At 39.4% G+C, this 26,917-nt stretch overlaps 1 protein-coding gene across 5 annotated transcripts in view; it reads right to left on the bottom strand.

Annotated features, from left to right (window-relative positions):
* LOC145629130 (uncharacterized) overlaps positions 1–26,430 on the bottom strand; it is a 48,716-nt gene extending 22,286 nt beyond the window's left edge. For 4 of the 5 annotated variants that reach the window (XR_014111577.1, XR_014111578.1, XR_014111576.1 and 1 more), the window contains exons 1-9: positions 25,922–26,429; positions 25,769–25,844; positions 20,214–20,419; positions 20,015–20,101; positions 10,499–10,591; positions 9,615–9,769; positions 2,980–3,064; positions 2,793–2,879; positions 1,331–1,450 (exon numbers count right to left, since the gene is read on the bottom strand). Coding sequence is in view for 2 of the 5 variants with exons in the window: in XM_081681649.1 (XP_081537775.1) it covers positions 1,331–1,450; positions 2,793–2,879; positions 2,980–3,064; positions 9,615–9,769; positions 10,499–10,591; positions 20,015–20,101; positions 20,214–20,419; positions 25,769–25,844; positions 25,922–26,293 (1,281 nt within the window). In the remaining 3 variants the exon portion in view is untranslated. Of the gene's footprint in view, positions 1–1,330; positions 1,451–2,792; positions 2,880–2,979; positions 3,065–9,614; positions 9,770–10,498; positions 10,592–20,014; positions 20,102–20,213; positions 20,420–25,768; positions 25,845–25,921 lie in introns of all 5 variants that reach the window. The other variant, XM_081681650.1, reaches the window with a different exon arrangement.
* Positions 26,431–26,917: the final 487 nt, after the last annotated feature.

Raw genomic sequence — 26,917 nt, 5'->3', positions numbered from 1 at the left:
GAGATGAGGATGTAATAAGTTAGCTTTAAAAGGCAAAAGAAATGGCTTTGCAACGTGAATCAGACTTGGTTTTATTATACTAAGAGCTTAGGAGTTATTACTTAAGGATGTTCAGTCCTACAAGAGAGGCACACTTTCTTTTCTTTTTTTTTTTAAAAAAAAAACAGCTTTTCTAGCTCAACCAATGAAGAATCACCATAGATGAAGCCCAGCTTGAGACTTTCAAGATGAATCATACATATAATTTCAGATAATGCATAAACAAATGTCTATTTGAAAATAGAAAACTTATCACTTCAGTGCCAAATTTCTAGTAAAATTGCACAATTGCACTAAGGTGAGTTGGGTTACATTTTAGTCACCTGACATAAAAAATTCTTGTTAATTTTTTACAATTACTAACTCCTCTTAAATAATTAGAGAAATGTTTTGAACTAGTAATTGAGAGACATGTGTCTTGGAAGAAAAAGTTTTAGGGACTTAGGCTAGGTGAGGTTCGTCCGGGATGAATGTCATCCATCTAATAAGTAATATATGATACATGTCAATTTATTTAAGCATTGGGGTAACAATAGGACGCCAAAGTGAACAAAAACTCTAAAACTATCCCTTAGAATGAATACATTGAAAGCATAGGTCACCAAAGTGCAATTTCTCTTATACCTGCGGCAACAAAGCTGAAACTATTCAAGTAAGGAAAATAGAGTAAAAGATACAAGATCAAACAATAAAGCCTTCAAAATTTGGCAATTAATAACTCATTTCCGTTACACAGCAGTACAAGTAAAACAAAGAGAACAGCAAAGGAATAAGCATAGACTCATTCTATTTCACAATCAAAATCCTTGTTGACCCTATAATAATTTGCAAGACTAGGACATGATATCAAGCTTTAGAATTTATACACTGAGAGCTACATAAACTCTCATAGTAATAAATGCAATTTTATAGAGAATTACAGATTAAGCCACAAACTTGGGCAGTTCAAAAATCAGAAACAGAAAGAAACTATCATAAAGAAGCTATCTAGATTGGGCTAATTCACAAGGACAACCATACAGGAGATGTAAGTATTAAAGGTATCCATAATTCTTGGACCTATACACACTAACTCAAGAATGTATCAAGACACATAAATCATGACTCCTCCAAAATCTGACCAGAACTATGGGGTAGCATACCAACAAACAGAAATATGGTGTATCTACGGACAAAAAGAAATAACCTACAAAGCATGTATATGACTAAAAAAAATTGAAGAAACTTAAACCAAAGTATCAACATAGTAAAGTTTAGTTACCAAGACATAACAATAAGATAGTCAACTTACAGGACATACTGGCCCTTGAGAAGTGATAACAGATTGCATCTCGGCAGGATCTGAAAGATAACCAAGTCTCAAATATGGAAGCATGTCAGCAACTGCTTCTTTTTCCTTCCCAACATGCACCTGCAACACAAATTGAGAAAATGACAACCCTATTTTCAGTAAAGGTGGCAATAAGGCAGATCAGATTGAAAACAGGTCAGGTTACTACAGTAATATGTTGTTGTGGGTTCAGGTGATTTCAGGTCATGCAAGTACCTGGCTCAAGTTAGATCAAGTTAAAATGAAGCAGATGTGCTGCTTTATTGGATTTGAACTAAATTGGTTTCAAGTCTTATCCAGTTAATTCTAATGCCATAATATCAAACCTTAAAAATATAAGGGAGACATAATCAAACCTTAAACATATATAGTATTTGTATTTGAACAAGTACATATGACAAAAGTAGAAAGTTTTGAATATGAAGAGGAGACAAAATTGAATAAAATTCGTATAAAAGACTTTAAATGTAGTATGAGATTATAAAGAGGGGTAAATTTTGTAAACTTGAACTTTAGTCATATCCGATCAAATTTAACCAGGTTTGGATAACATTAGTTAAGAAATTATCAGCTTCAATAGCATTCGATTTTTGGGAATAGCAGAATTTAGAATTCGATAGGATTGGTGTCAGATTTTTGGTGGATTTGAATAAATAATCTTGCTAGGTTTTTATAATTTCAAAAAAAAAAAACGCTCATGGTGAGATCCGAAAGAAGATTTATGAAACATCAATTGGGTCATTAAGTTTCAAGATACTGGAATTTCAATAACTGAAATGTAAATAGATACCAGATTTCTGAAAATTTTAACCAACACAACAACTGCAGTGTTTCTGGAATTAATCAGGATTCAGGAGGAAAAAAAATTAACACTTCATTTCAAATGCAAAATCAAGTCAATTCCGGAACGAAAGACTTCAGAAGAACCAAGAAATTTTTCAGCTTTCCACCACTGCTACCCCTCTCATATTTAAAAATCTTACCTGCCCATACAATTCTATAAAAAAAATCCTTATTAGAAAAACTACTTTCACCATCTTCTTCTCCCACCTTGAAATTCAACTGAAGCATTTTCAACTTTAAAAGAGTTTTAATTAGGTCCAAGTGTGCAACAAAACAGAGACATGGTTTCTATAGTGCAAATGTAAAATTTATGTTCCTTGAATAAAGATTTAAGTTTTTGTTTATTATCTGTCATTTGGCTTCTAACTAAGGCTGCTATTTATAACTGAACGAACAGATTAAGATTTTCAGAAGCCGCTAAAAAAAAGTTTAACAGCAAATATCCAGCGATTTAATATTACATAGCTGAATATTTAAAGGATACTAGGTATCACAAATTTTGGGTTTTCATATAGTATATTTCAGACAAGAAAATTCTATCTGAAAAGGTTCATCCCTACAAAAAAGAATAAGTCCGTACATGAAAACTTTGCTGAGATAGTTTTCCATTACGTTGGGCAACCATCCTCTTTTCCTGATATTGTGGATCCTCTGTGCTTAGAGCAGCCTAAAGAATACGTGATTAATTAGCAACTTACAGAATATTATGTAAAGAATTGTTCCTGAAGAGGATAATGTACCGTAAGAAAGTTACTAGCTAGTTTTACCTCAACCACAATACGGTCATAGGGATTATCTTCGTCAACAAAACCATAATTAATTAGCAACTTGGAATTGGGCTGCGGTCCACACCTGGTATATGTCAACATATCACAATAATAAGATAAAAAATGTAGTTGCATGAATTAGGAGAGAAACAGGGAGACAGAAAAGAAAAAAAGAAAGGCGTGTGTGTGTGTGTGTGTGTTGGGGGGGGGGGGGGGGGGGAGAACTGGTTGAATCTTGGTATTTTATAAAATAAGTTTTTATTACTTGCTCCAGCAAAGGATAAGAAAATAATCACCTCAGACAATCAGCAAAGAACTACAGTGTATAAGAAGACTGAATGAAGAGATAAAAATTATGGTAAAAAAAGCTGTTTGCCTCGCCTAAAAAAACGGGCATGGATTATGTCGTCTTGCACCTCAGTGATGTGCATTTTTTACACACTGGATGGCTGTCTGAAAAAAAAAACAAAAAAAAAAAACGTACAGTGGGAAATTATTACTGAACAAGCTGTTGATCACTACTTTCTCCATGCCAACAAATTTTTTAACTTATCCAACCTTGATAAGTTTTCTAGTATACCAAAAAAAAAATAAGAACACAAGGTTATGCTATGACTCAAGGGAGGTCCCCTAAGCAAATCAAAGTTTATGAGAGAAGGCGCAAATCAGGAAGAGGGCAGGTAATGCATGAGCTGGCACAAGAAGACAATCAGGAAGCTTTTACACGGAATGTTGAGGCAACAGGGCAGAAATTACCTGGAGCAGAAGAAGACAAAACTTGTAATGATTAGGTCACTGAATGATGAGGAAATGTGAGTATATAAGCAGAGGAATGTAAGAGAGTAGGGAGGTTGAATGAAGTAATATTGTAGCCGTTATTTAATAGTAGAGTAGCCTCCAAGGTAGAATCTTTCACCATTGTAGTCCACCTTCAATCAATCAAAGACTCCAGCTTTACTCTCTTATTTCCCTTATTTTATTTGTCAGACTAGTGTAGAATCAGTAGTCCATAGCAAATTGGTATCAGAGCAGTCGACATGGTGACACCCACGCTCTCGCAACGGGCTGATGCAGCCGATGAGAAGATCGGAGAAGTAGAGTCGAGGTTGCACAACATAGAGCAGAAGTTTGATCTTCAGGAAGCTCATCTCAAAACTCTGGTGGAGAAGATGGGAACACAAGAGTCGACCATCGAACGTGCAGTACAGGCAGCAGTGGCCGGAGATTTGGAATCGGAGAGAAAAAGAGCCGAGGATGTGCTGACCAGAACCACCACCAGGCTGGAAGAAAGGCTGGATCGATTCCGTATCGACCAAGAGCGGTTGGCGGCGATCGAAAGGGAGAACAATCTAAAATTCCGGGAGGAATTGAAGAGGACCGCAGCCGGAGGAGGGCACAGGCCACCACCCGGGTTCCAAGAGGGTGAGGGAAGTCAGAACAGAGGAATGGGGGAGAATGAACCCCGGGGCAACCATCGAAGAGGATGGAGAGGAGAAGGGCATGGCGAAGAGGAGTTTGAGTTGAGAAACTGGCCGGGAGGAGGCGGTGCTCACAGTGGCGGTGGTGGTGGTGGAAGCCATTGGAAACACAGGAAGCTAGAGATGCCAATATTTGAGGGAAAGGACCCCGATAACTGGATCGTGAGAGCGGAGATGTTCTTTGAGTTTTATCAATTGACTGAGAGAGAGAAGCTAGAAGCGTCGGTGGTGGCCATGGACGGCGACGCACTGAAGTGGATGCAGTGGGAGAAGAAGAGGCGGCCGCTGGTAGGGTGGGCCGATATGAAACAACGGATCCTCTATGAGTTTCGGCCGTCGCACTCGGGGTCGCTTTACGAGCAGTGGCTGGCTGTTAGTCAAGAAGGGACGGTGGAGGAGTACAGGAGGAAATATATAGAGATGGCTGCACCCTTAAATGGTATACCCGAGTCATTGATGATGGGTCAATTTATTAACGGGTTGAGAGGGGATATCAAGTCGGAGGTCTGACTCCTTAACCCGTTTAATCTGGAGGGAGCTATGGAGTTAGCGGGTCGGGTCGAAGAAAAGAATCGGGTCTGTCAACCCAAAAGAGCCAGCCAGAGCTGGGCGAGAAGTGGGCCGGCCCAAACTTTCAGCGCACCCTTGCAGCCCAACAGATCTAGTGGACTAGGGTTGGTCCATACGTATAGGGTACCCAACCACTCTATACCCAACAAGATGTGGGGTAACACACCCAACACAGAGTCTCAAGCTTCCACTTCAGTCAACATCAACAAGGACACCGGAGGCTCACAAAGCCGAACCATCTTCACACGGCGGTTGACGGAGGTAGAGTTGCAAGAGCGGCGGGCGAAAAATCTCTGTTTTCGGTGCGATGAAAAGTGGAGTGCCGGGCATCGGTGCAAAAGGAAGGAAATGAGTGTATTGTTAGTAGCCGGAGAAGAGGAGGTGCGCGAAGAAGAAGGTGAGATGGAGAATGAGGAGGACATAGAGGTGTCTTTGTGTTCCGTGGTCGGACTTTCAAACCCCAAGACCATGAAATTGAGGGGATCTGTAGGAGGAAAAGCCGCGGTAGTGATGGTGGACCCCGGGGCCACCCACAATTTCATAGCGCTGCAGCCGGTGGCCGACGCGGCGGTGCCGGTAACTCGGGGTGGGGAATTTTCCGTGGCCCTGGGCAACGGCGAGACCATTAAAGGGAGGGGGATCTGTCGGCAAGTAGAGGTGGTGCTGGACGGAGGAGTGTCAATCCGGGATGATTTCCTCCCTCTGGAATTACGGAGCGCCGATGTGATTCTCGGCATTCAGTGGTTGGAAAAACTAGGGGTCGTCACCACCAACTAGAAAACGCAGGTGATGAAGTCCGATTGGGAGGGTTGCCTGTGACTTTGACCGGAGATCCGTCACTCGAGAAGGCTCGCATTTCTCTCAAAGCAATGATTAGAAATGTGAGCAAGGAAGGGGGTGGTTTACTGATAGAGTTATGCAATTTGGGAGGGGAGGTGAGAAGTGAAGGCAGTGAGTCCTCTCCACCCGAGTTCCTGGCTGAAATACTCCAGCAATTCCAGGACGTATTCCATATGCCAGGTGGACTGCCACCGCACCGAGGGCACGAACACTCGATTGTTCTAAAAGGAGGTAGCGACCCAATCAGTGTTAGGCCGTATCGTTACCCTCAAATACAGAAGGACGAGATTGAGAAGTTGATTCAAGAGATGTTACAAGCCGGCATAATTCAACCCTCCACGAGCCCGTTCTCGAGCCCGGTAATTCTTGTCAAGAAGAAGGATGGCTCGTGGCGTTTTTGTGTCGATTACCGTGCCTTGAATAGGGAAACGGTGCCCGATAAATTTCCTATTCCGGTAATCGACGAATTACTAGATGAATTGAATGGCGCGAGGTGGTTTTCGAAATTAGACTTGAAATCGGGATACCATCAAATTAGAATGAAGGCCGAAGACATCCATAAAACCGCGTTCCGAACTCACGAGGGTCACTATGAGTTCTTGGTGATGCCGTTTGGGCTAACCAACGCTCCCGCCACATTTCAATCCTTGATGAACGAGGTGTTTAAACCATTCTTGAGGAAATTCGTGTTGGTGTTCTTTGATGACATATTGGTGTATAGTAGAGGGGAGGAAGAACACAAGAAACATGTTCGGTTGGTTCTAGAAAAGTTGGCAGCAAATGAGTTATACGCCAACTGGAAAAAGTGCGAGTTTGGGAAGCGGGAAGTGGCCTATTTGGGCCATGTGATATCGGAAGGTGGAGTGGCAATGGATATGGATAAGGTAAAGGCTATTGTAGAGTGGGAAGAACCGCGAAATTTGAGGGAATTGAGAGGATTTCTCGGCCTCACAGGGTACTACCGGAAGTTCGTGGCTCGTTACGCTCAAATTGCAGCCCCTCTGACCAGTCAGTTGAAGAAGGATAGTTTCTGTTGGGGAGAGGAAGCAACTCAGGCTTTTAAAACTCTTAAGGAGGCTATGATCACAGCCCCTGTTCTAGCCATGCCGAATTTTCAAGAAGACTTTGTCATCGAGTCTGACGCACCGGGTTCGGGTTAGGGGCTGTCATGATGCAACTTGGCAGACCTATAGCTTATTTCAGCAAGTTGCTTGGGGTTCGGAACCAGGCTAAGTCCATCTATGAAAAGGAGCTGATGGCCATTAGCCTATCAGTCATGAAATGGAGGCATTACCTCCTTGGAAGGCATTTCATTATTCGCACTGATCAACAAAGTTTGCGATTTTTGACTCAACAAAGGGAGGTGGGGAGTGAATACCAGAAATGGATGCGGAAATTGATGGGAATGGACTTTGAAATGCAATACAAACCGGGGCCTTCTAATCGGGTGGCTGATGCTCTTACGAGAAAAGGGGAAGCAACTGTCCAGCTCGGGTCTTTGATTTCAACTCAAAAGGTGGACTGGGCTGACTTGGACGCAGAGGCGGCCCAAGACCCATGGTTGACAGAACTGAAACAGAAGTTATCAATGAACCCAGTAGCTTGCAAGGGTTTTTCAGTAGTGGATGGCAGGGTACGATATAAAGGAAGGTTGGTGGTGCCCAAGAAATCAAGGCTCATTCCAGTATTACTCAAAGAATATCACAATGCACCGGTAAGCGGCCATGAAGGGGAAGTCAAGACGTACTTGCGCTTGGCAGCCGACTGGTTCTGGCCTGGCATGCGCAAGAAGGTGGGAGAGTATGTGGGCTGTTGTGATGTGTGCCAGAGAAGTAAGGTGTCTCAACAACTAGCAGTCGGGTTGCTACAACCGCTTCCCGTGCCTGAGGTGATTTGGGACGAAATCTCAATGGATTTCATCGAAGGGCTTCCTCTTTCGAAAGGAGTGAATGTTATCATGGTGGTTGTGGATAGGTTGTCGAAGTATAGTCACTTTGTGGGACTGAAGCACCCTTTTACGGCTCTGAAGGTGGCAGAAATCTTCATCAGGGAGATAGTTCGCCTACATGGTTTTCCATCTTCCATTGTGTCGGATCGGGATAAGGTGTTCTTAAGTATCTTTTGGAAGGAGATGTTCAGACTGCAGGGGACCCATCTTAAACGTAGCACATCATACCATCCCCAAACGGACGGCCAAACGGAGGTGGTGAATAAATGCCTCGAAACCTATCTTCGTTGCTTTGTGGCCAGTCAACCCAGGAGTTGGGCACAGTGGCTTCCGTGGGCTGAATATGCCTATAATACATCCCCTCATACCACCACCAAGATGACTCCTTTGAAGGTAGTCTATGGGAGGGATCCTCCAAAAATCTGGAAACCAAGGGCGGGATCAACAGTTGTGAAGAGTTTGGAAGAGGGACTGCTGGAAAGGGAACTGATTTTAGATGAGCTTCGCATGAATATAAATCGTGCCCAACAGTTGATGAAAGATGCTGAGGACAGCAAGAGGAGAGAGCTAGAATTCGAGGTAGGGGACTGGGTGTTTTTGAAGCTCCAACCGTATAGGCAGCATACAATTGCCAAGAGGCCTTATGAGAAGTTGGCTGCTCGCTTCTATGGCCCCTTTGAAGTGGAGCAGCGGGTGGGGAAGGTGGCATATCGTCTTAAACTGCCAGACCTGAAGAGGGCAGCAGGGGACGCTCCGGTGCACTCTACTATTCCATCCAACCTATCAGCAGACCTGGAGTTGATAGTGGAACCTGAAGAGGTGCTGGAGGTCAGGCAGAAGTCTGGAGGGAGTAGCAAGGACTTGGAGGTGTTGCTCAAGTGGCAGGGACTGCCTGCCTTTGAGGCTACTTGGGAAGACTTTGGGTTGATCAACCTCAGATTTCCCTCCTTCCACCTTGAGGACAAGGTGAAGGTTTTGGGGGGGAGTATTGCTATGACTCAAGGGAGGTCCCCTAAGCAAATCAAAGGTTATGAGAGAAGGCGCAAATCAGGAAGAGGGCAGGTAATGCATGAGCTGGCACAAGAAGACAATCAGGAAGCTTTTACACGGAATGTTGAGGCAACAGGGCAGAAATTACCTGGAGCAGAAGAAGACAAAACTTGTAATGATTAGGTCACTGAATGATGAGGGAACGTGAGTATATAAGCAGAGGAATGTAAGAGAGTAGGGAGGTTGAATGAAGTAATATTGTAGCCGTTATTTAATAGTAGAGTAGCCTCCAAGGTAGAATCTTTCACCATTGTAGTCCACCTTCAATCAATCAAAGACTCCAGCTTTACTCTCTTATTTCCCTTATTTTATTTGTCAGACTAGTGTAGAATCAGTAGTCCATAGCAGGTTACTTATGTATAGCAACTTCAACAAATTTTCACAAGAAATTTCAGGGAAGAATAGAAGCTAAAATATGTACATACGAAACAGAGAGATATGCAAGAGATTTCTAAGCAAACGATGGGTAATATGACTATAGGAGATAGAGCTGCCATTAATGTTCTGCTTCACAAAGTAAGAAGAAGGTGACATGATGGGTTAAAATCTCCAGGCAACTATGTTATCAAAATTCATGCCTCCTGATTCAGTGATTTCTTGTGCAACAGAAACAAAAAGCTAAACATATGTTTCCAAATAACCAAATCCATGAGCCTTAATTTTAAACACTTTCACGAAACAGCATAAAGAATGTAATTACATAAAGGAAAATCCTTGTTTCAAGAAATCATAAGAGTACATATATATACCAGACAACAATAGGTTCTCCATCCTTGTAAGGTCGGTCAACCACCAAATGCACAGCATCATCTACAGCAGTTAACATTGCCCTGCAGGTACTCTTATAAGCTAACAGTGGGGGGCCCAAGGGCACCAAAGCAAACCTGCGAGCCAAGCTCACTCCCTGATCACAGATTTTAAATATATATATATATTAAAAAAAAAAAAAAAAAAGAGAGAGAGAGAGAGAGAGAGAATATCAGGTATATTATCAACTTAAGCATTTTAATACAAAACATAGATTCCTATCAACTTGTCATAAGTATAGAAAACACTCCTCAACAATCTCAGTTCTCATCATACGATCCTCTTCCCAACAAACCTGACATCTTAAAAGACATAAAATCTACACCAGGAGCTTATCCCCCTTCAATTTCATCGTACGAGCAAGACTTCACCCAGACTACACTAGGTATCATGGGGCTACAAACTATCCCTTCACCATAGAACTCCAAGCAACCGAAGAGAAGAAACAGTCTTTCCCAAAAAAAAAAATGATTTGCAATACTCTGGTAATATACATTTGAAAGACTAGACAAGCAGTTTGAGAACACAGAAAACGTGATAATAATGAACACTAAAAAGAAGAATAACTTGTGTAGCCCCTAAGAGGATCCAGTACCGACAGAACTTACGTTAGAATACTGAAAATAAACTAGTTATGTGACAAGTGAACATTTACAGCAATTTCCAATGTAAAGACTCTCAAAGATAGCACATGACAGAGCAACCACAACCACAAACTGAAATGCCCTTGATTAACAAAATGGTCTACTTAAGTAATAAAGGAAGAGACATTCAAAATGATTTATACATGATAGGAAATGTCAATATGTCCTTGTACTAAACTTACCTGTAAATGCACCACACAAGACTGAACAGCAACAAACGCTTGCTTAAAGATCTCAAAAGGAAAAGCCTCGGTGGGAATGTCGTAAGGATATTGCTGTAAAACGGCAACAACAAAAAATTAATAATTTAATAAAGAAAAATAAAAAGAATAAAGACATAGAAGGAAAGGATCATGGTTCAATAAAAAAATAAAAAATAAAAAAAATAAAAAAAAAAAAGGAAAGGATCATAAATCATGACTCCTAACAATTCACAATGGGACGAGGGTTGAGAGAAAGGTAGGCTTTAAGGTAAATTGGACTTTTGTTGTCAAAAACATTGCTAACATTGATGATCATCACCTATAGGCTATGAGTAAATCTATCTAGAACCATAACCCTTCATATTTCTTTTCTATTGTTTCCCTTCCAGATGAGTATTTAGGTTGTTTTTACCTTCTTTTCATAGCTTTTTTTCTTAATAAATGCTTAGTTTTATGCATTTTCTCTTTATTTCCCCTTTCTTTTTTGTTATGTGTATTTATGGTTTTTCTTGTGTTTTCTCCTTTATTTCTCCTCTTTTCGTGGTTGTAGGTATTGTACGAGATTCTCCCTGCGCGGGCGCTCCTCCCTTGGGCTTCGGTTTCTCTCGTCTTCTAATTACGGCAACCGATTTTTGTAAGATGTTTTAAACATAATTTTGATCATAATTTTAGCTTAGTTGAGAGTTTCTCTCTCTAGTTTTAGGTTTAGTTTAGGAGTAGATTTAGAGAGAAAGTGAGAGATTTCAATGGCGATTTGAGAGATTGATGATACAAGGGTGACAATTGTGTTGAAGATCTTCATAATCAATCAATAAGCATTTCTAACTCTATCTCATCTTATTGCTTTGTTCAATATCATGTTTGTTTAATTTGATTTTGATGTTTGATTCTTGATTAGTGTAATTGTTCTACTTATCTCGTTGATTCTTGGTTTCTTTAGTTGCTTGTTGATTAGATAATGATTTCTGAGTAGTTGTTTGGCTAGGGATTGGGTGAAACTTGTATGATTGATTGATTGTGATTAATTTGGGAATTGTGTTGATTGATTATTGAGATTAAAGTGATTAATGTAAATTTGCATGTGTGTAATTTGATTATGCCTTAAGAATTCTGCTAGATTGCATTGTGATTTCTAATGATACGACCCATTGATTTAGAAATTGCAATTATCGATTGGTTTGGATGTGATTCTCCTAGTTTGTTATTCATAGAGACCACTAGCTTAATGATTAGGAGATAGCTATTTGATTCCAATTGACAGCTCTTATCATTAGTCTTCTTGATTGGCATGTTTTTCCTAAGTTGTTGCAATTGTCATGATTACTTGTTGATCTCCATTCCCTAGTGCTTTATTTGTTTGATTATTTGTTTTGGTAGTTGTTAATGTTCCCTCTTTACCCTTCGACTTCGACCTAGCTTAGGCGGCCAATTGAAAGCGCTTGAACATAACCGTTCCTTTGGGTTCGACCCTTGACTTACCTCTATACTTGTATTTAGGTTTGTTACGTGTTTATAAATTTTGTTTGGCTTAGGGAGGATTAATCAACGACCTAGTTTTCCCCTTGTCACTTCCTCGACAGTTGCGAACCAAACAACCCTTAGTCAAATTGCAATTTATTGATGAGCGCCATGTATGGCACTCAAAAGAATAGTTTAGGTCCTTTTTTGTATATCTTCTCAATTATTCTTCACTTTTTCATTGATTTCTTTAATTTTCGTCTTTAATAACTTTTTTTTTTACATCTTTAATAACTTGTTAAGGACTTGTTTTTCGTGTTATTAGTTCATAATTTTGTATTTTAGTAGTTACTCTTTTATTTTTTATTTTTGGAATTAGTTTTGATTTTATTTTAGTGACCTTTATTTTCATTTTCTTTACTTTGTTCTCTTTTATTTTGACTTCTTTTTATTCTTCTTTTTTAATAATTCTTTTACTTTTATTTTATTTCCCATTCCTTTCCTCGGTTTTCTTTGCGTGTATACCATACATTCAGATCAAAGTTCGAGTTTCAAGGCCGAAAGTTTGTGTTCAAAGTGTTGGTGTTTGATTTGAGGAATTGCAATCAACAACACAGCCAACATTCATATTTGTCCCTTGCTGCTAGCCACTTAACCTACACATCATTTTTTATCCTACACCATACCCGAACACCCATTTCCCTGCTATCCTCTACCTATCCACATCCCAGCAGTCACGCATCTGCAACAGCCACATCAACACTCCACGTCTCCACCTGCTTCCTTCTCCTACAAACACAGCCACCTCACACCTCCCTCTGTACCCACGCAAACAACAGCAATAGTCCACCAACCTTGCAACACAGCAGCCCCTCGCTGCACCTTTACCGCAACAATAACAACTAACAACAGCAACCAACACCACACACACCAGTCACGGAAGCCCCTGCACTTTGCAAAACAAAGCAACAGCAGCCCAGCAGCAATTGCAATGCCTATCAGCAGCCCCTGCTCCTCGCATCACGACCAAACAGGCCCCGCAACAATTGACGCCAAGTTTGCCGCCAACTTCGACCTAGCTTTGGCTTTACTTCAAGAATGCTCTAGGCCTCTAGCATTACCAATCCTAGTGGTTCGCCCTATGACTACTTGCCCCTATACTTGTACTAGGGTAGTTAAGAGATTATAAATTTTGTTTGACTTTAGAAGGTTAGTCTTCAACCTACTTTTCCTACGTCAGTTTGTATTTTGCTTGTAAGATTGGTTCATTTGATATCTTGAATAGAAAATTACTCTCTAATACGCTAACTTTTGTCTTTTGCATTAGAGTAAATGAACTTAACTTATTTTTGCCTAAACTACACTTATTTTTATCGATGCTAACTTATTTTTGGTAACCTTATTCTTAGTTTAGCTTGTATTTACTTAACTTATGTTTACTAAAACTTTTAAAACAATAGAGCCTAAATTTGTTTTATATTCAACATCTACAGAAGAGATATAAAAAATAACAAATACATAACAATACGAATCGAATAAAGATTTCCTACTTCAAGACTACAATCGTTGAATATATCTTGTAACGCGGTACATCTCCTCATACTCATATACTCATTACTCATACTCATACTCATACTCTCATACTCATACTCATACTCATATACTCATACTCATACTCATACTCATATACTATGTTACTTAGACTCATTTCATTTCACGTGAAGTACCCGTGTCGGACCCTTGACACTTGGACATAGAATTTATTCACAAAATACCCGAGTCGGACACTTGGACACGCACCCGTGTCGGACATGGGTATTCGAGTCCGAGTAACATAGGTCATATACTCATACTCATACTCAACAAATCCCACCATAAGAGGAACCCACTGTAGTAAAAAAATGTAGTTTAATTGAAATTAAAAACATCAACATGCAAAGTTTATAGAGAAGTCAGAAATAGCCAAGTTTCAAAATTCCAACGGGGCCTAGAAAAGTTCAACTTTTTGAAAAACCAAGAGAAAAGGAGTGGGCTAGCGGCTATGGTTTTTCCTTTGGGATTTTATCAATGGTACCCTCAAATATTTGACTTTTATCAATGGTACACCTCATTAAATTTTCATTATCAGTGCACCTAATATTTTCACCTAATTGCTACAGTGATCATTAGCTGATTATAACGTTAAGTAAACATTAAATTAGGGCATTTTATGAGGATTAAGGTCAGCCAGTGAGTTTACAAAAATGCGCCCCCCCCCCCCCCCCCCGTCTTAATTATCCCTCCAAGCCCAACTAACATCATTTATCACAAGTTAAAGGCAAAAATTTTGATCGTTCAACTTCCAAACTCTCTCCTCTGTTCTGAAGCTCGCAACAAAGCCCTAATTGAAGCAAAATTTGAGGAGAATTGGTTTGACAAATTGCTTTTTAAGGTTAGTAATCATCTTCGTTCATGATTTTGTGAATTATTTTGTATACATTCTTATGTTTTAGGTAATTGAATGCTATTTTGTTTGGGTGTTAAATTACGAGTTCGAATATGTAATTATGATGTAATGTTGTATGATTTTTGTTGAATTCATGCTAGAGTTGCACTTTAGGTGCTATTGATGCTAAAAGTTGGTTTTTCTTTTCATATGTAATTCGATTTTGTGGTGTTAGTGTGATGCATGCTATAGTATTGTCAATTTTATAACCTAGGTTTATTATAATGTTGTTCTTTAGTGTGTGATCAATAATTGTGTTGTGTAGTGTTTAAATGGTAGTGTACTGTAATTTGTGCAGAATGGATGACACGGTTTTGTTCAGATTTAAGTATAAAGTGCATAAAGTTGATATTGAAGTGGATGTTGATCGTTGTAATTTCATGGATTTGATTAGACTTTGAGGATGGGTTATAGAAAAAAGGGGTAGTTATAGTGAATCCTATATTTGCTTATGCATATAGGGGTAAACATTGGCCTATTGATGATGATGGTGGTGTACAGAGGATGTTTAGGACATTCCCTGGGGGCAAAAATGTATGAGATACTAGTTGGTACTAACCCTTTGAGATCTAGTTACATGAATGTCCTTGTTTATGAGTTTAGAAGAAACAAAATAGTTGCTGAAGGAGTGAACTTTCCACCACCTCCAACAAATGAACCAGACTCACCCCCCCCCCCCCTCTTTTAAATGAATCAAGCAATGTACCTAAATCTGCTGTTTATGAAATTAATGGTGAGTAAAGCACAGTTTTTTTGCTGAATTTGGTGATGTACCACCACCTCCCACACCACAAATGAATCACACCCACAATTTTGCCATTCAACATGCAAATCAGAGTGAGACCACCAAGCTTAAGCCCAGAAGGAAGTTAGTGAAGAAATACCAGGATGAGGCTAGTAAGTCAGTGGCTACTAGTAATGATGCTGATGCTCCTACCAGCCCCCCACTAGTGAATATGCTAGGTGCTGAGTTCAATTATGATCCTGATATGACTTGGGCTGATATGTTGAAAGACAATGAAGAGGGCAATTTGAAGCAAACTGAAAAGGCTAGGAGGGAATACACTAAGGGTAAGAAAGAGTTTGAGAAGGTTTGTGAGAAGGCTAAGGCTAAGGGGAAAGAGAAGGGTACTGGTTCTAGTACAAATGGGAAGGGGAAAGGGAAAGTGGGTGGGAAAGGAAAAGGAAAAGGGAAAGGGAAAGCTGGTGTTGTCTGACATGGAGACTGGTGGTGAGAAGTATCCCCCATCTCCCATATCCCCACACACTGTGTTTAAAACTTTACCATTGAGAAGCAGCCCTAGGTTTTCACCAATCCAAAACACAATTCAACCCAATGTGCTTCCTTCCACTAGTATTCACCCTAGATAGTCTGTCTGCACCTCACACAGACCCTAGTTTATTTGGTAGGAAAGTTGCAAAGAGTACTGCTAAAAGGAAAGGGATTTGGACTAGTTCTAAGCGTAAGGGGATACTTGAGCAAAAAACACTTGTTGTATCTAGTGAACCTAAGGCTAGGAGTAAAATTAGCTATGAAACTACTGATGGTAGGGGTGGGGGTGAGCCTACTGAATCTAGCAGCTCATGAGGATAAGGACTTTGAGGGTGATTATTTTTATTAAGAGGTACCTGAAGATGAAAGGGGTGAAGTGAACTATGTACCTCACATAGATGACAACTAAGAAGCTGGGTTTTGGGCTGGGTTTGTGGACTCAGATGATGATGAAGACTACTTTAAGAAGCTGTATGGCCATGGGGAAATGTATGAGGAGGTCAAGTTGGGGAAAATTACTCTTAGACCATGGATGATTTTCATTGATAAGGCTCATTTGAGAGAAACACTAAAAGATTATGCAGTTCAAGAGGGGTTTGCTTTTAATGTCATTGCTACAGACAACAAGAGATACACTGTCACATGTTATGCAGAGTGTTGTGAATGGAGACTTCATGCTAGTAGGTTGTCTAATGGAAAGACATGAGCAATAAAGAAATAACTGTAGAGGTTTGGAGAACTACAACCCTATATGCACTGTGAAGTGGGCTGCTTTAAAGGTGATGAAAGATATCAGGGCAAATATTCCAGGGAAGGCTCTCAATGAGCTTCTATTTCAGAGGTATGGCATCTACATGAAACAAGCATAACTATACATGCTGAAGAAGTATGTGATTGAAGAGCTGTTTGGTGGGCATGATGAGTCTTACTCTCATTTGCCTAGGTATGCTAACATGATATGTGCCACTAACCAAGATTCTAAGGCATTTGTGGGTTGGACATTAAGTGAGAGTATACCAAGGGTAAACTTGTTCACTACCATGTTCATTAGCTTTGCTGGACAGCGGAAAGGGTTCCTTGTAGGGTGCAAGACCCTTGATTGGGGTTGATGGGGCACATTTGAAAGGGAATTATGGGGGTGTCCTTTTGTGAGCAGTTACAGTTGATGGCAAAAATGAAATCTTCCCATTAGCTTATGCAATAGTTAGTGGAGAAGACAAAGACACCTAGTCATACTTTCTTTGGCAATTGTACAACATTGTGATGGAATCAAACAGGAAAGACTGGACCATAATTTCTGAGAGATAAAAGGTATACATTTAACCTCACATATTTGTTAATGTATTACTCTCCCAACCTATTCTTGCTTATAATTGCTGATGACAGGGAGTAGACGTTGCTCTTACAAATGTGTGGCTAGAAGCAAAAAGAAGGTATTGGTGTAGGCACTTGAGTAGGAATTACAAGAAAGCATTCCCAGGGCCCGCCTCATTCTGTTCTGGAGGGCATGCAATGCCACTAAAGGCTATGGAGAGGCTACAAAAGGAAGGGGGGCAGATGTAATGAAGTGGTTTGCTGACTTAGGTGATTAGGCAAAATGGAGCAAACATAAGTTTGATCCAAATGTGTGCAATGACTCAAACACTCAACAATAGGAGTAGACAAATGTAGACGTGTTTCAGCATTGCTTGAAGGTAAATGTCTGTTCCTTGTGTGTTATCATTGAATTGATAGCTAATAGTATTCCTTTGTATTCATACAGGCATTAGAAGAGTGTGCATGGTCAGAATTGCATCAGGACTAGAATGATGATGAGTTGTGCCCTAAAATTGCTAAGCTTGTTAGAGATATTAGCAAAGCTACAAGCACATGTAGGGCTTTTCAGTCAAGTCCAAGAGAGTATGAGATTCATGAGGGGAAGTCTCAATTTCCTCTAAGTTTGAACAACAAAATATGTTCATGTGGGGCTTAGCAGGTATCCCCTGCAGACATGCAATAAGAGCTATGCTACATGCTAAAGTGGATCCTCACTTCTGCAAGAACATACAAACAAGTGTACTGCCATGCAATACACCCAATTCCTGATTTCTCTCAATGGCTACCTGCTAATCCTAACCATCCTAACCAGATTGTCCCACCAAAGATGAAAAGAGGTGTTAGAAGGCCTAGCAAAAACAGAAGAAGGGAAGAGGGTGAAGAGCAACCAGGCAAGAGGGCAAGTGTGAGATGCAGTAGTTGTGGAAATTTTGGCCACAACAAAAAGAATTGCAAAAGGGGATTAACTGGGAAGGAACTGAAAGCAAGTGAGGCATTGGTTGTTAAAAATCCAAGGGTAAGGGATCAATCAAAGGCTGCCAAGGAAGCTGCTGCTCGGTCCAAAGAAGTTGTTGGAGCTGCAATAGAGATCTCATCATCTCAAATGTCCAGCCAACCTCAAGACTTGTCTTAATCACAGCCATGATGCATGCAAGCCTCAACTATCTTGTTCAGCCAGATTTAGGCATAGTGACAATCCTAGACAACTAATTACTTTTTGGATGGGAACTGTTAAAGCTATGACTAAGTTATTTTTGGATGTGAAAAAATTCTATTGATCTTACTTATTAGCCATCAACTTAAAACTATGATTAAGTTGTTTTTTGGAACAAGTTATGTGCAAATGTTTAACCTTTCTAATTTGACATCAATTACTTATGATTGATTCTTTTTTTTTTTTTTTTTTTTTTTTGCAAACTTAGCATCTGACATGTACTTGTTTCATTCACCAATTTGCTACTGTTAACTATGCAAATAATTTGATGTAATATACACAAATAAACAAAAAAATAAACAAAGCCATGTCTTTATTTCAAAATAAAACAATATCTTACACATTACAGTTGGACTGCTTCAATACTACAACTAAGTTCATCTATTTCAAAGTGACTAAAAGCAACACCAAATACATCACCACTGCCAATTTCACCACCATGTACATAAAATCAGCAAAAACATCAAATTCAACCCTTAATGCATGTAAAGTTGTTGCATCTCCCTGCGTCCCTCCAATGTCTCTCACAATTTGGTCTTCCCTAACCTACATAAAGAACTCATAGAGCCTACACTTATAATAGGACCTTCTAGGATTCGATATTGAGTTCGAAACCTAATGTCTACACATCTTGGTGGTTGGCAACTGCAATTGTAGTTCATGCCTCTGAACAAAGTACCTTCACAATTGATGCTCCTTGAAAATGCATCCCCGCCACAAGAAGCCATTGCAGTGTACGACTTTAAAAGAGGAATGAAGAGAAGAGAAGAGGGGAAATCTGAAGAAGCCAAGAGTATAAATAGGAGACAGAGGGGATAGAGGGAAAAATCGAAAAAAAGAGAGGGAAAAAAAACAGAAAATTTTAGAGGGAGTTTTTGGGGTAGGGGCATTTCAGTATTTTCATCTGCCAAACCCAGCCAAATGCCCTAATTTAACGTTTACTTAACGTTATAATCAGCTAATGATCACTGTAGCAATTAGGTGAAAATATTAGGTGCACCGCTGATAATGAAAATTTAATGAGGTGTACCATTGATAAAAGTCAAATTTTTGAGGGTACCATTGATAAAATCCCTTTTTCTTTTTTTTATTATGGATACAAATAGAACCTAACTTACTATCATAATTGAAAGATAATAACAGAGAAAGTCTAGCTATTAGTCCAGCTTAAGCCAAACATGGGAGTAAAAGGTCAGGATTAAGCAATGGTCTCCATCCCATAATAGCCCAAAGGACTCAAAATAGACCCGGCCTAAAACTGCTAACAATATTACTGAAGGAAACTGACTAAAAGTTTACGATGAAAATGTCTATCATTATGAATCACTAAAGCTTATGTGTTGTAACTTATTTGAGAAGTTAATTGTCAAAGGTAACTTACCTAGTTACCTTTGACATCAAAAACTGAAAGTAGCTTATACTTTTGAAATGGAAATACACACATAATACTGTAGAAGAAAAAATGCACTGATTGAGGAAATGTCATACTACTGCTTCATTCAAGAGTCACTTAACAGTATATAACACAAACTAATTTGTCAATTATGGAGAATCGCTGTCAATAAAATCTCAGAATACACACTAGCTGCTTGAGTACAAAAGGAAGTAATAATAATTAATAATAGCTGAACTATACCATATCGATATGTAAAATCAACATAAATGTTAAATTAGAAGAAAATTTTCCACATTACTAAGATGTCTTATATAATGATAATGTCAATTTCTAAGAAAGACAAAGAAAGTCACCTGAAAAAGTGATCCTGCCATAAACCAAACTGTGTCGAGCTCATCATATTCCTTTTTTATTCCCTCGTCCCTTACCATGATTTCAGCCTGCAAACCATCAAAACAAACTTTTATAGTCAACAATATATCAACCTAAATACAATATCACAAAACAAACAAATCTCAGTTTCTTTTTGCATAAGAAAATGAAATAGAATACCAGGACAGGACTTCCAGAAAGATAAGAGAGTTCACTCTTTGACCAAAGAAGAGGAGACTCCACGGCAAGTTGTCCCCTACCTCTCTGCCGATCAAGCTCTCTGATATATGGATACCAAAAGGACTTTTTACCCTGTTTCTTTTCATACATCAAATATAATGCCAAGCAAGCTAACTCTGACAATTTGTTTGAAGCCAAAAGTTCCGCTGCACACAAGTTGAAGAAACTGAAGCAAGTTAGACTCAGTTTGATTTGTTTCAATATCATGAAAGGCACATGTCTGTAAGCAAATAGCATGGCCAATAGTACAGTAAGCCTTAAATATTAGCTTGGACATATTTCTGTAGCATCTGATTGAAATAATAAATAAAAAAAAACCCTATCTAGTTAGCATCATCACATGATCCTCCTAGTGGTACAACGGTCTTAAAAATGAGAAAGATCAGGTTTTGATGCAACTGCCAAAAAGACCCAGCTTCACACAAAGCCAGGTTCAAATTTTACATCTTGAAGAAAATTTCATAGTTATATTAAAAAATGTAAGTCTGGAACAATTCAGACCATGGAGAGTAGATGTACTAAGCCTTATTTGTTTTTCATTCTATACCAAATTACATGAGTTGGTCAACAACAACAATGACAACAAGTCATCATCATCAACAACAACAAAGCCAGAAACAACATAGTGGGCAAAAAACAGCAACGTTATAAAGTGAAATCTCAAAAAAGTGACAAAAACAAAAATGTCAATTTTATGGTGAAACTTCAAAAACCCCAATCTTGCTCCCTTATGCACTCCCACCTAAAATCTAAGTTTTTTTTCAAACTGCTTCATTCAAAACCATGGTGTAAAAATGCAGTTTCGATCTCGTGGGAACGGTCGCAGTAATGCGGTAACAGAGATGATGCGTTGATCACGGACCAGGTATCGGTCATCGCGGTAGAATTTTTGTTTTAGAGTTTTTTTTAATTTATTTTTTTAAAAAAAAAAGTTTAAATTGAAAATTGAATGTCATTTATCCAATTATTATTTATATTCGTATAATAATGTAACAATTTAAATGGAAAACTAAAAGTAAGTAAAGCAGTGGAATTTTGAAAAATTATAAAGAATATTGAAATCCCCTAGATCATCACGTGACTTCTTCTTTAGTGCTTAGTTTTAAAAGGCGTGAGGCGCACCGAGGCGCAAAAGGTCCCTGGAGCCTAGGCGCAAAGCGCAGGCGAGCGCCTTTCGTATATGAGGCGCATAATTTTTAATATTTAATTTATATATATTTTACTGCTTTCTTAGTACGAAGTATTATGTATGTTTAAAGAAAAAAAAATTAAAACTGGTTAAATAAAAAGCTCAATAGACTTAAAAAAGTAAATAAATAAATAAAAACAGAAATGAGGTTAGTATAAAGTCTTAAAAGGAAAACAAAAAAACACAAAAATAGGTAAAAGATGGTTTGCGTCGGAAAGGGGTGTGAGGAGAGAGAAAGATAGAAAGAAGATCGAAGGAGGAGGAAAAAAAAACAGATCAAAAAAGAGAAAAAAGGAAGACTGACGTGGGAGAGCTTGCCGGCGACAATGTGATTATTCCGGTGCTGGAATCCACTGGAATCACAGTTAATTTCCCCAATTATTTCAAAATGTACAAATTAAGGTTTCTGATATTTGGGGCTTTTGATTTAGGGGTAAAATTAAAGCTAATTCATAAAACTAACCCCCATGGTTTTTGTTCGAAACTGTAAAATGAAGACTGGGTAAGTTTTAATTTGCAAAATCTTTGGTCTGTGTCTGCTCAAATCTTCATTCTCTCTCGCGTTTGACTATTAAGCGACCTAGGCGCAGCGCCTTACGCCTTGGCAAAGGCAGTCTGAGGCGCACCAAGGCGCGCACTTTTGGTAGGAGCTTGCGCCTGAAATAGTTAAAGCGCACTAACCTGTGCCTTTGTGAGCCTTGCGCCTAGGCGCGCCTAAGGGGAACATTTTAAAACTAAGCTTTAGTGGGGTTTAAAAGTCAAGAAATAAAAAAAAGACGTAAATAAAAAAAACCACAAAATGTGGACAACTGTCCACCTAACTCCCGCTCCACCTACCCCAGTATTTTAGTCTTTAATTTTGTGCCTTTTTCTCTCTTTAGAGAGAGCAACAAGCTAACAATGGAGTCTTTGCAAACTCGCAACCTTGGAAGCTGCAATGCATGTTCAATTAAATGATTAAACTTGCAAAGTTAAGCTATATGCCTATATCTCGCGCGATTCGGAAGTGTATCGACCGTATCAGTCAAAAAATGCGGTGTTTTTAAATACCCCGTTACAAAACGCTAAATCTCGGTTCAGTAACTTCAAATTTCATTACAGGCTAAACGTGACATCACGGCCGAGTTTCTATACCATTTAAAACCATTATCCAAAACCGACACATGCCTCTTCTCCAAAGTTGCAGCATTTCTATCCTTCTTTCCCTATATCCTTCCCCTTTTCACATCTCAATTTCACAAATTTAACCACAAGAGTTAGGAGCAGAGGCATTTGTTCAACGTCAATTTCATTTGATCCCCAATTAAATTTACCTTTTGTCATATACTTAGTTTCATCGTCAAACCAATTTATTTCGATGATGATGTAAGTGTATATTTAAATATTTTTGAGCATGTTATTGTGTAGTTCTTGTAGCTAATTTTCTTAAACATATCATTTTTTTCAGCTGGTATAATATTATTTAATTTTATTTTAAGGTTTTCTTTGATAATTTCTATGTTGTATTACTTCCATATCTACAGATCTTGGTCTTTGGATGTTGCTTTCTGGATTTGCTTTCTAAGGTCCACTATAATCATGGTTAATGACACAAATAAGTTTGGTAAATTTTATAATTTTCTCAACTAATTTCAAGTTCACAATTACACTTTAAATTGATTCATCATACAAGTACTTTGTTTTCTTTATCTGCATGTTAAAAATAATTTCATACTTGTACCTAATAGAAAAAAATTTAAGAAAAAATTGTCATCATTAATCCCAACTTTGCCTCGTCCGCCAATATTCATCCCAACTTTCGTTTATTCACTATCACTCCCAACTTTGTACCCCATTAATTTCTATCACACCCAACCGGTAATCTAACCTAATATCAACACGTGATAGGTCCCAAAAAAATTCTAAAAAATAAAAAGAACCTAACCCTTACGCAAGGTGGCAGCCCTGCCAGGCAGCAGCCCCTGCCGTTTCCGGCACGAGGCAGGCCCTCCAATTTCCGGCAGAGAGGAAGCCGCAGCCAGACCGGACAGCCGCTGCCAGAACTGACAGGGGGTGGCCGCTGCCAAAACCGACAGGGGGCGGCCGTTGCCAGAACCGACAGGGTGCAACCACTGTCAGAACCGACAAATGCAGCCCCTGCTGTTTCAGGCACGAGGCAGCCCCTGTCATTCGGGCAGCAGGGCGGCCCATGCGTGCTGATTCTGGCCTGCCGGAGCCCCTGCCGTTTTCGGCACGGGGCAGGCCCTCCAATTTCCGGTGAAGAGGCAACCGCTGCCACAACCTGGCCTGCTGGAGCCCCTGCTGTTTCCGGCACGGGCAGGCCCTCCAATTTCCGGTAAAGAGGCAACCGCTGCCAGAACCAACAGGAGGCAGTCGCTGCCAGAACCAACAGGTGCAGCCCCTGCTGTTTCAGGCAGGAGGCAGCCTCTGTCGTTCGGGCAGCAGGGCGGCCCCTGCGTGCCGTTTCCGGCGCGAGCAAGCCCTCCAATTTCCGACAGAGAGGCAGCCGCTGCCAGAACCGATAGGAGGCAGCCGCTGCCAGAACCGACAGGGGCAGCCGCTGCTGTTTCAGGCAGGAGGCAGCCGCTGCTGTTTCAGGCAGGAGGCAGCCGCTGCTGTTTCAGGCAGGAGGCAGCCCCTGTCGTTCGGGCAGCAAGGCGACCCCTGCGTGCTGTTTCCGGCAGGGGGTGGTCGTTTCCGCCCCCTTCCCCCTCCGATTCACCCCCTTCCTCCCTCCAATTCGCCCTCTTTCCCCTCCAATTCGCCCCCTTCCTCCCTTCGTTTTCACCCCCTTCCTCCACCGTTTCAACCCTCTGATCCCTTCCCCATCGAATCCGTACACCTCGCTGCCTTCTCCGGCGAATTTCGACCACCCCCTTGGTGATTTTGCGAGTAACACTAAAGGAGGAGGTGCTGGGGCCGAGGGAAGGGGAGGTGGTGGTGGAAGTGGCTGTGGTTTTTTTTTTTTTTTTTTTTTTAAAAAAAATTTAACCTATCATGATGTAACACGTGTGCAACAAATCACAAGTCAACAAAATTTACCTCTCCAACCAGTTCTAAGTCATTTGGGTGTGATAGAAATTAATGGGGTACAAAGTTAGGAGTGATAGTGAATAAACGAAAGTTGGGATAAATATTGGCAGACGAGACAAAATTGGGATTAATGGTGGCCATTTTTCCAAAATTTAAATTGCTAACTAGACTTGAATGCATTTGATTTATCTAAGGAAATATATACAAAGGATATAAAAAAAATAATAATAATAATACATTATATAAAAGTAAATTTGATACATTATACAATTTCATTAAGCAAGAATCACTAAAGATTGTGCAAAAAAATTACGTGAATTGTGTAAAATTTCAAAGTTAGCAATCAAAATGGAACGGAGGATGTACAAATTCTAGCACGATAAGTTTCCATGAAAAAGGAGTTTCCTAACATTGTTTTTAATTTAATGAAAACTGGAATGTATTTATGCTAATGCACTACCCTATGCCAGAAAAAGAAAAAGAAAAAAAATATTTATATCTTTTATATCTTACTTTTTAGATTAAAGTTAAAGTGCGTAGAATTTAAGTATTGAAGTTTTACAGAAATATGGTTAGAAGTTACTCCGTATAATATTGACTCCTCTATTTATTTATAGTATAGGTTACTTTTTTTAACCATGATCTAGGGATTACTCTACACTTCAGTGAAGTTATCTTGAGTATATTTCAATCTTATATACCTGTTAACATATTTGTTTAATTGAAAGTTAGAGATATAGATTTGAAAACTTATGGTCCTTGTAAAACAGAGTATACATTTTAACTTGAGTATGGAATTGAAAATTTTAACAATTAAACATTCACACAGCCACTAAGGTATGAAGTCAATTATGAGACTTAAGTCGTCTGGCTAAGAAATCAGTAAAGTAACAATTTCGTTTTCAATGTAATTATTATTACAATATTTTATCAATATTGTTAACACATCATACTCAATCCCTATATAACAACAACTGTAAAAATAAATTGAAATTCTGATTTCCAATCTTAGCTGCTAAAAAAAATTAAAACAATTGTACACATAGTACTAAGAATACAGTTTTTTACATGTATACTACCTTCATTTCAAATTATTTGCAAGGATTTGACATAAAGTGTAGTAAAAAAATGTCTAATCCTTGCAATTGATCAGAAACGATTTGACATAAAGTGTCGTAGAAAATGTCTAATCGTTGCCATAAATTTAAAAAGAGGTAGTAATTCCCTTGACGAATGCAATAGCAATGAATTCAGAACTGAAAATGCAGCCTACCAACAGTTTCGTTACCCAAGACCTTCTCGAGTGTAACAACCAACGAATTCGGAACCGAAAATGCAGTATCACCAGCCTAACAAAGAGGGTTGAATTTTAATCATTCATCAAAAGCAAGTAAGCAACTACAAATTATCACAAAAAAATACAAACCTGAAGCTCCTCACTAGCAGCAACATAATGAATTGGCCTGTGATTAGAATTATGTGAGGGTTTTTCCTTAAGAACAACTTTACAAGGAGGTAAACCATTAGAATGCATCCAAGATTTCAAGTCAAATTCTCTCTCCTCCGCATCTTCCTCTTCAATACGCTTCCCATTTTCTTTCGACGCGACGAAAATGTCAGCGCTACTTGATATTGAGCAGCGATTCTTGAGCCGAATGACGCGAAATGAGGAGTTGAGATTGAATTTGTAACTAGAAGAGAAAGAAATTCGAGAGAAGGAAGTGAGAAAGCGAGGTGAAGAGCGAATTGGAGAGAGTGAGACTTGGTACACTTGTAAAGAGCAAGAAGCTGCTTCCATGGAGGATTTTAGGGTTTTGGAGTATGATCAGAGATTGAAGGAAGCGAAGATGATAGAATGAATATGAGGGATTTTGAAGGAGACCTTTGATTGGCTTTTTTTTTTTATTTTTTTGGTCTATGGAGGTTCACAATTCGTCGCTTTATTTAACGAGATAAATAAGATAAGGAAGGAGGAGCGATGTGGAGTACTCCGAGAGCCAAAGCCAATTGACCATATTGGCCTATTCGGGTAAAAGTTATTCATCAATAATCATCATAATCATAACAATATTGATCAATGATGATGTCATCTTTTTTCTTTTTTATCTTTTTTTTTTTTAAAGCTATTGTTTAGGGTAATTTTACCCCGCCATGTGGTCCAATCAGAGGATGACACGTGTCAGCCCCAGGATGGCCCAAAGTGGACCTATTCTTGCTTGACACGTGTCACTCAAGAAACTTGGGGGAAATGGCGGCCTTCAGGCCCAAATCCCAAGAAAGCTGCAATGCGGCGCAGCCCACCAATGATTAGGGTTTAGTGACCTAATCAGGGGCACAAATCCCGAGGACCCTATAAATAGGGAGATTCCCCTCTTTTGGAGGACATGTTTTACCATTTATTACAAATTGTCCCTGTGATAGA

This window comes from Chenopodium album, chromosome 4 (genome assembly GCF_948465745.1).
Source record: "Chenopodium album chromosome 4, dcCheAlbu1.1, whole genome shotgun sequence".
In the NCBI taxonomy this organism is placed as follows: Eukaryota; Viridiplantae; Streptophyta; class Magnoliopsida; order Caryophyllales; family Amaranthaceae; genus Chenopodium; species Chenopodium album.
The sequence above is the reverse complement of the archived record's forward strand: the minus strand, read 5'-3'. Positions and strand labels throughout refer to the sequence as shown.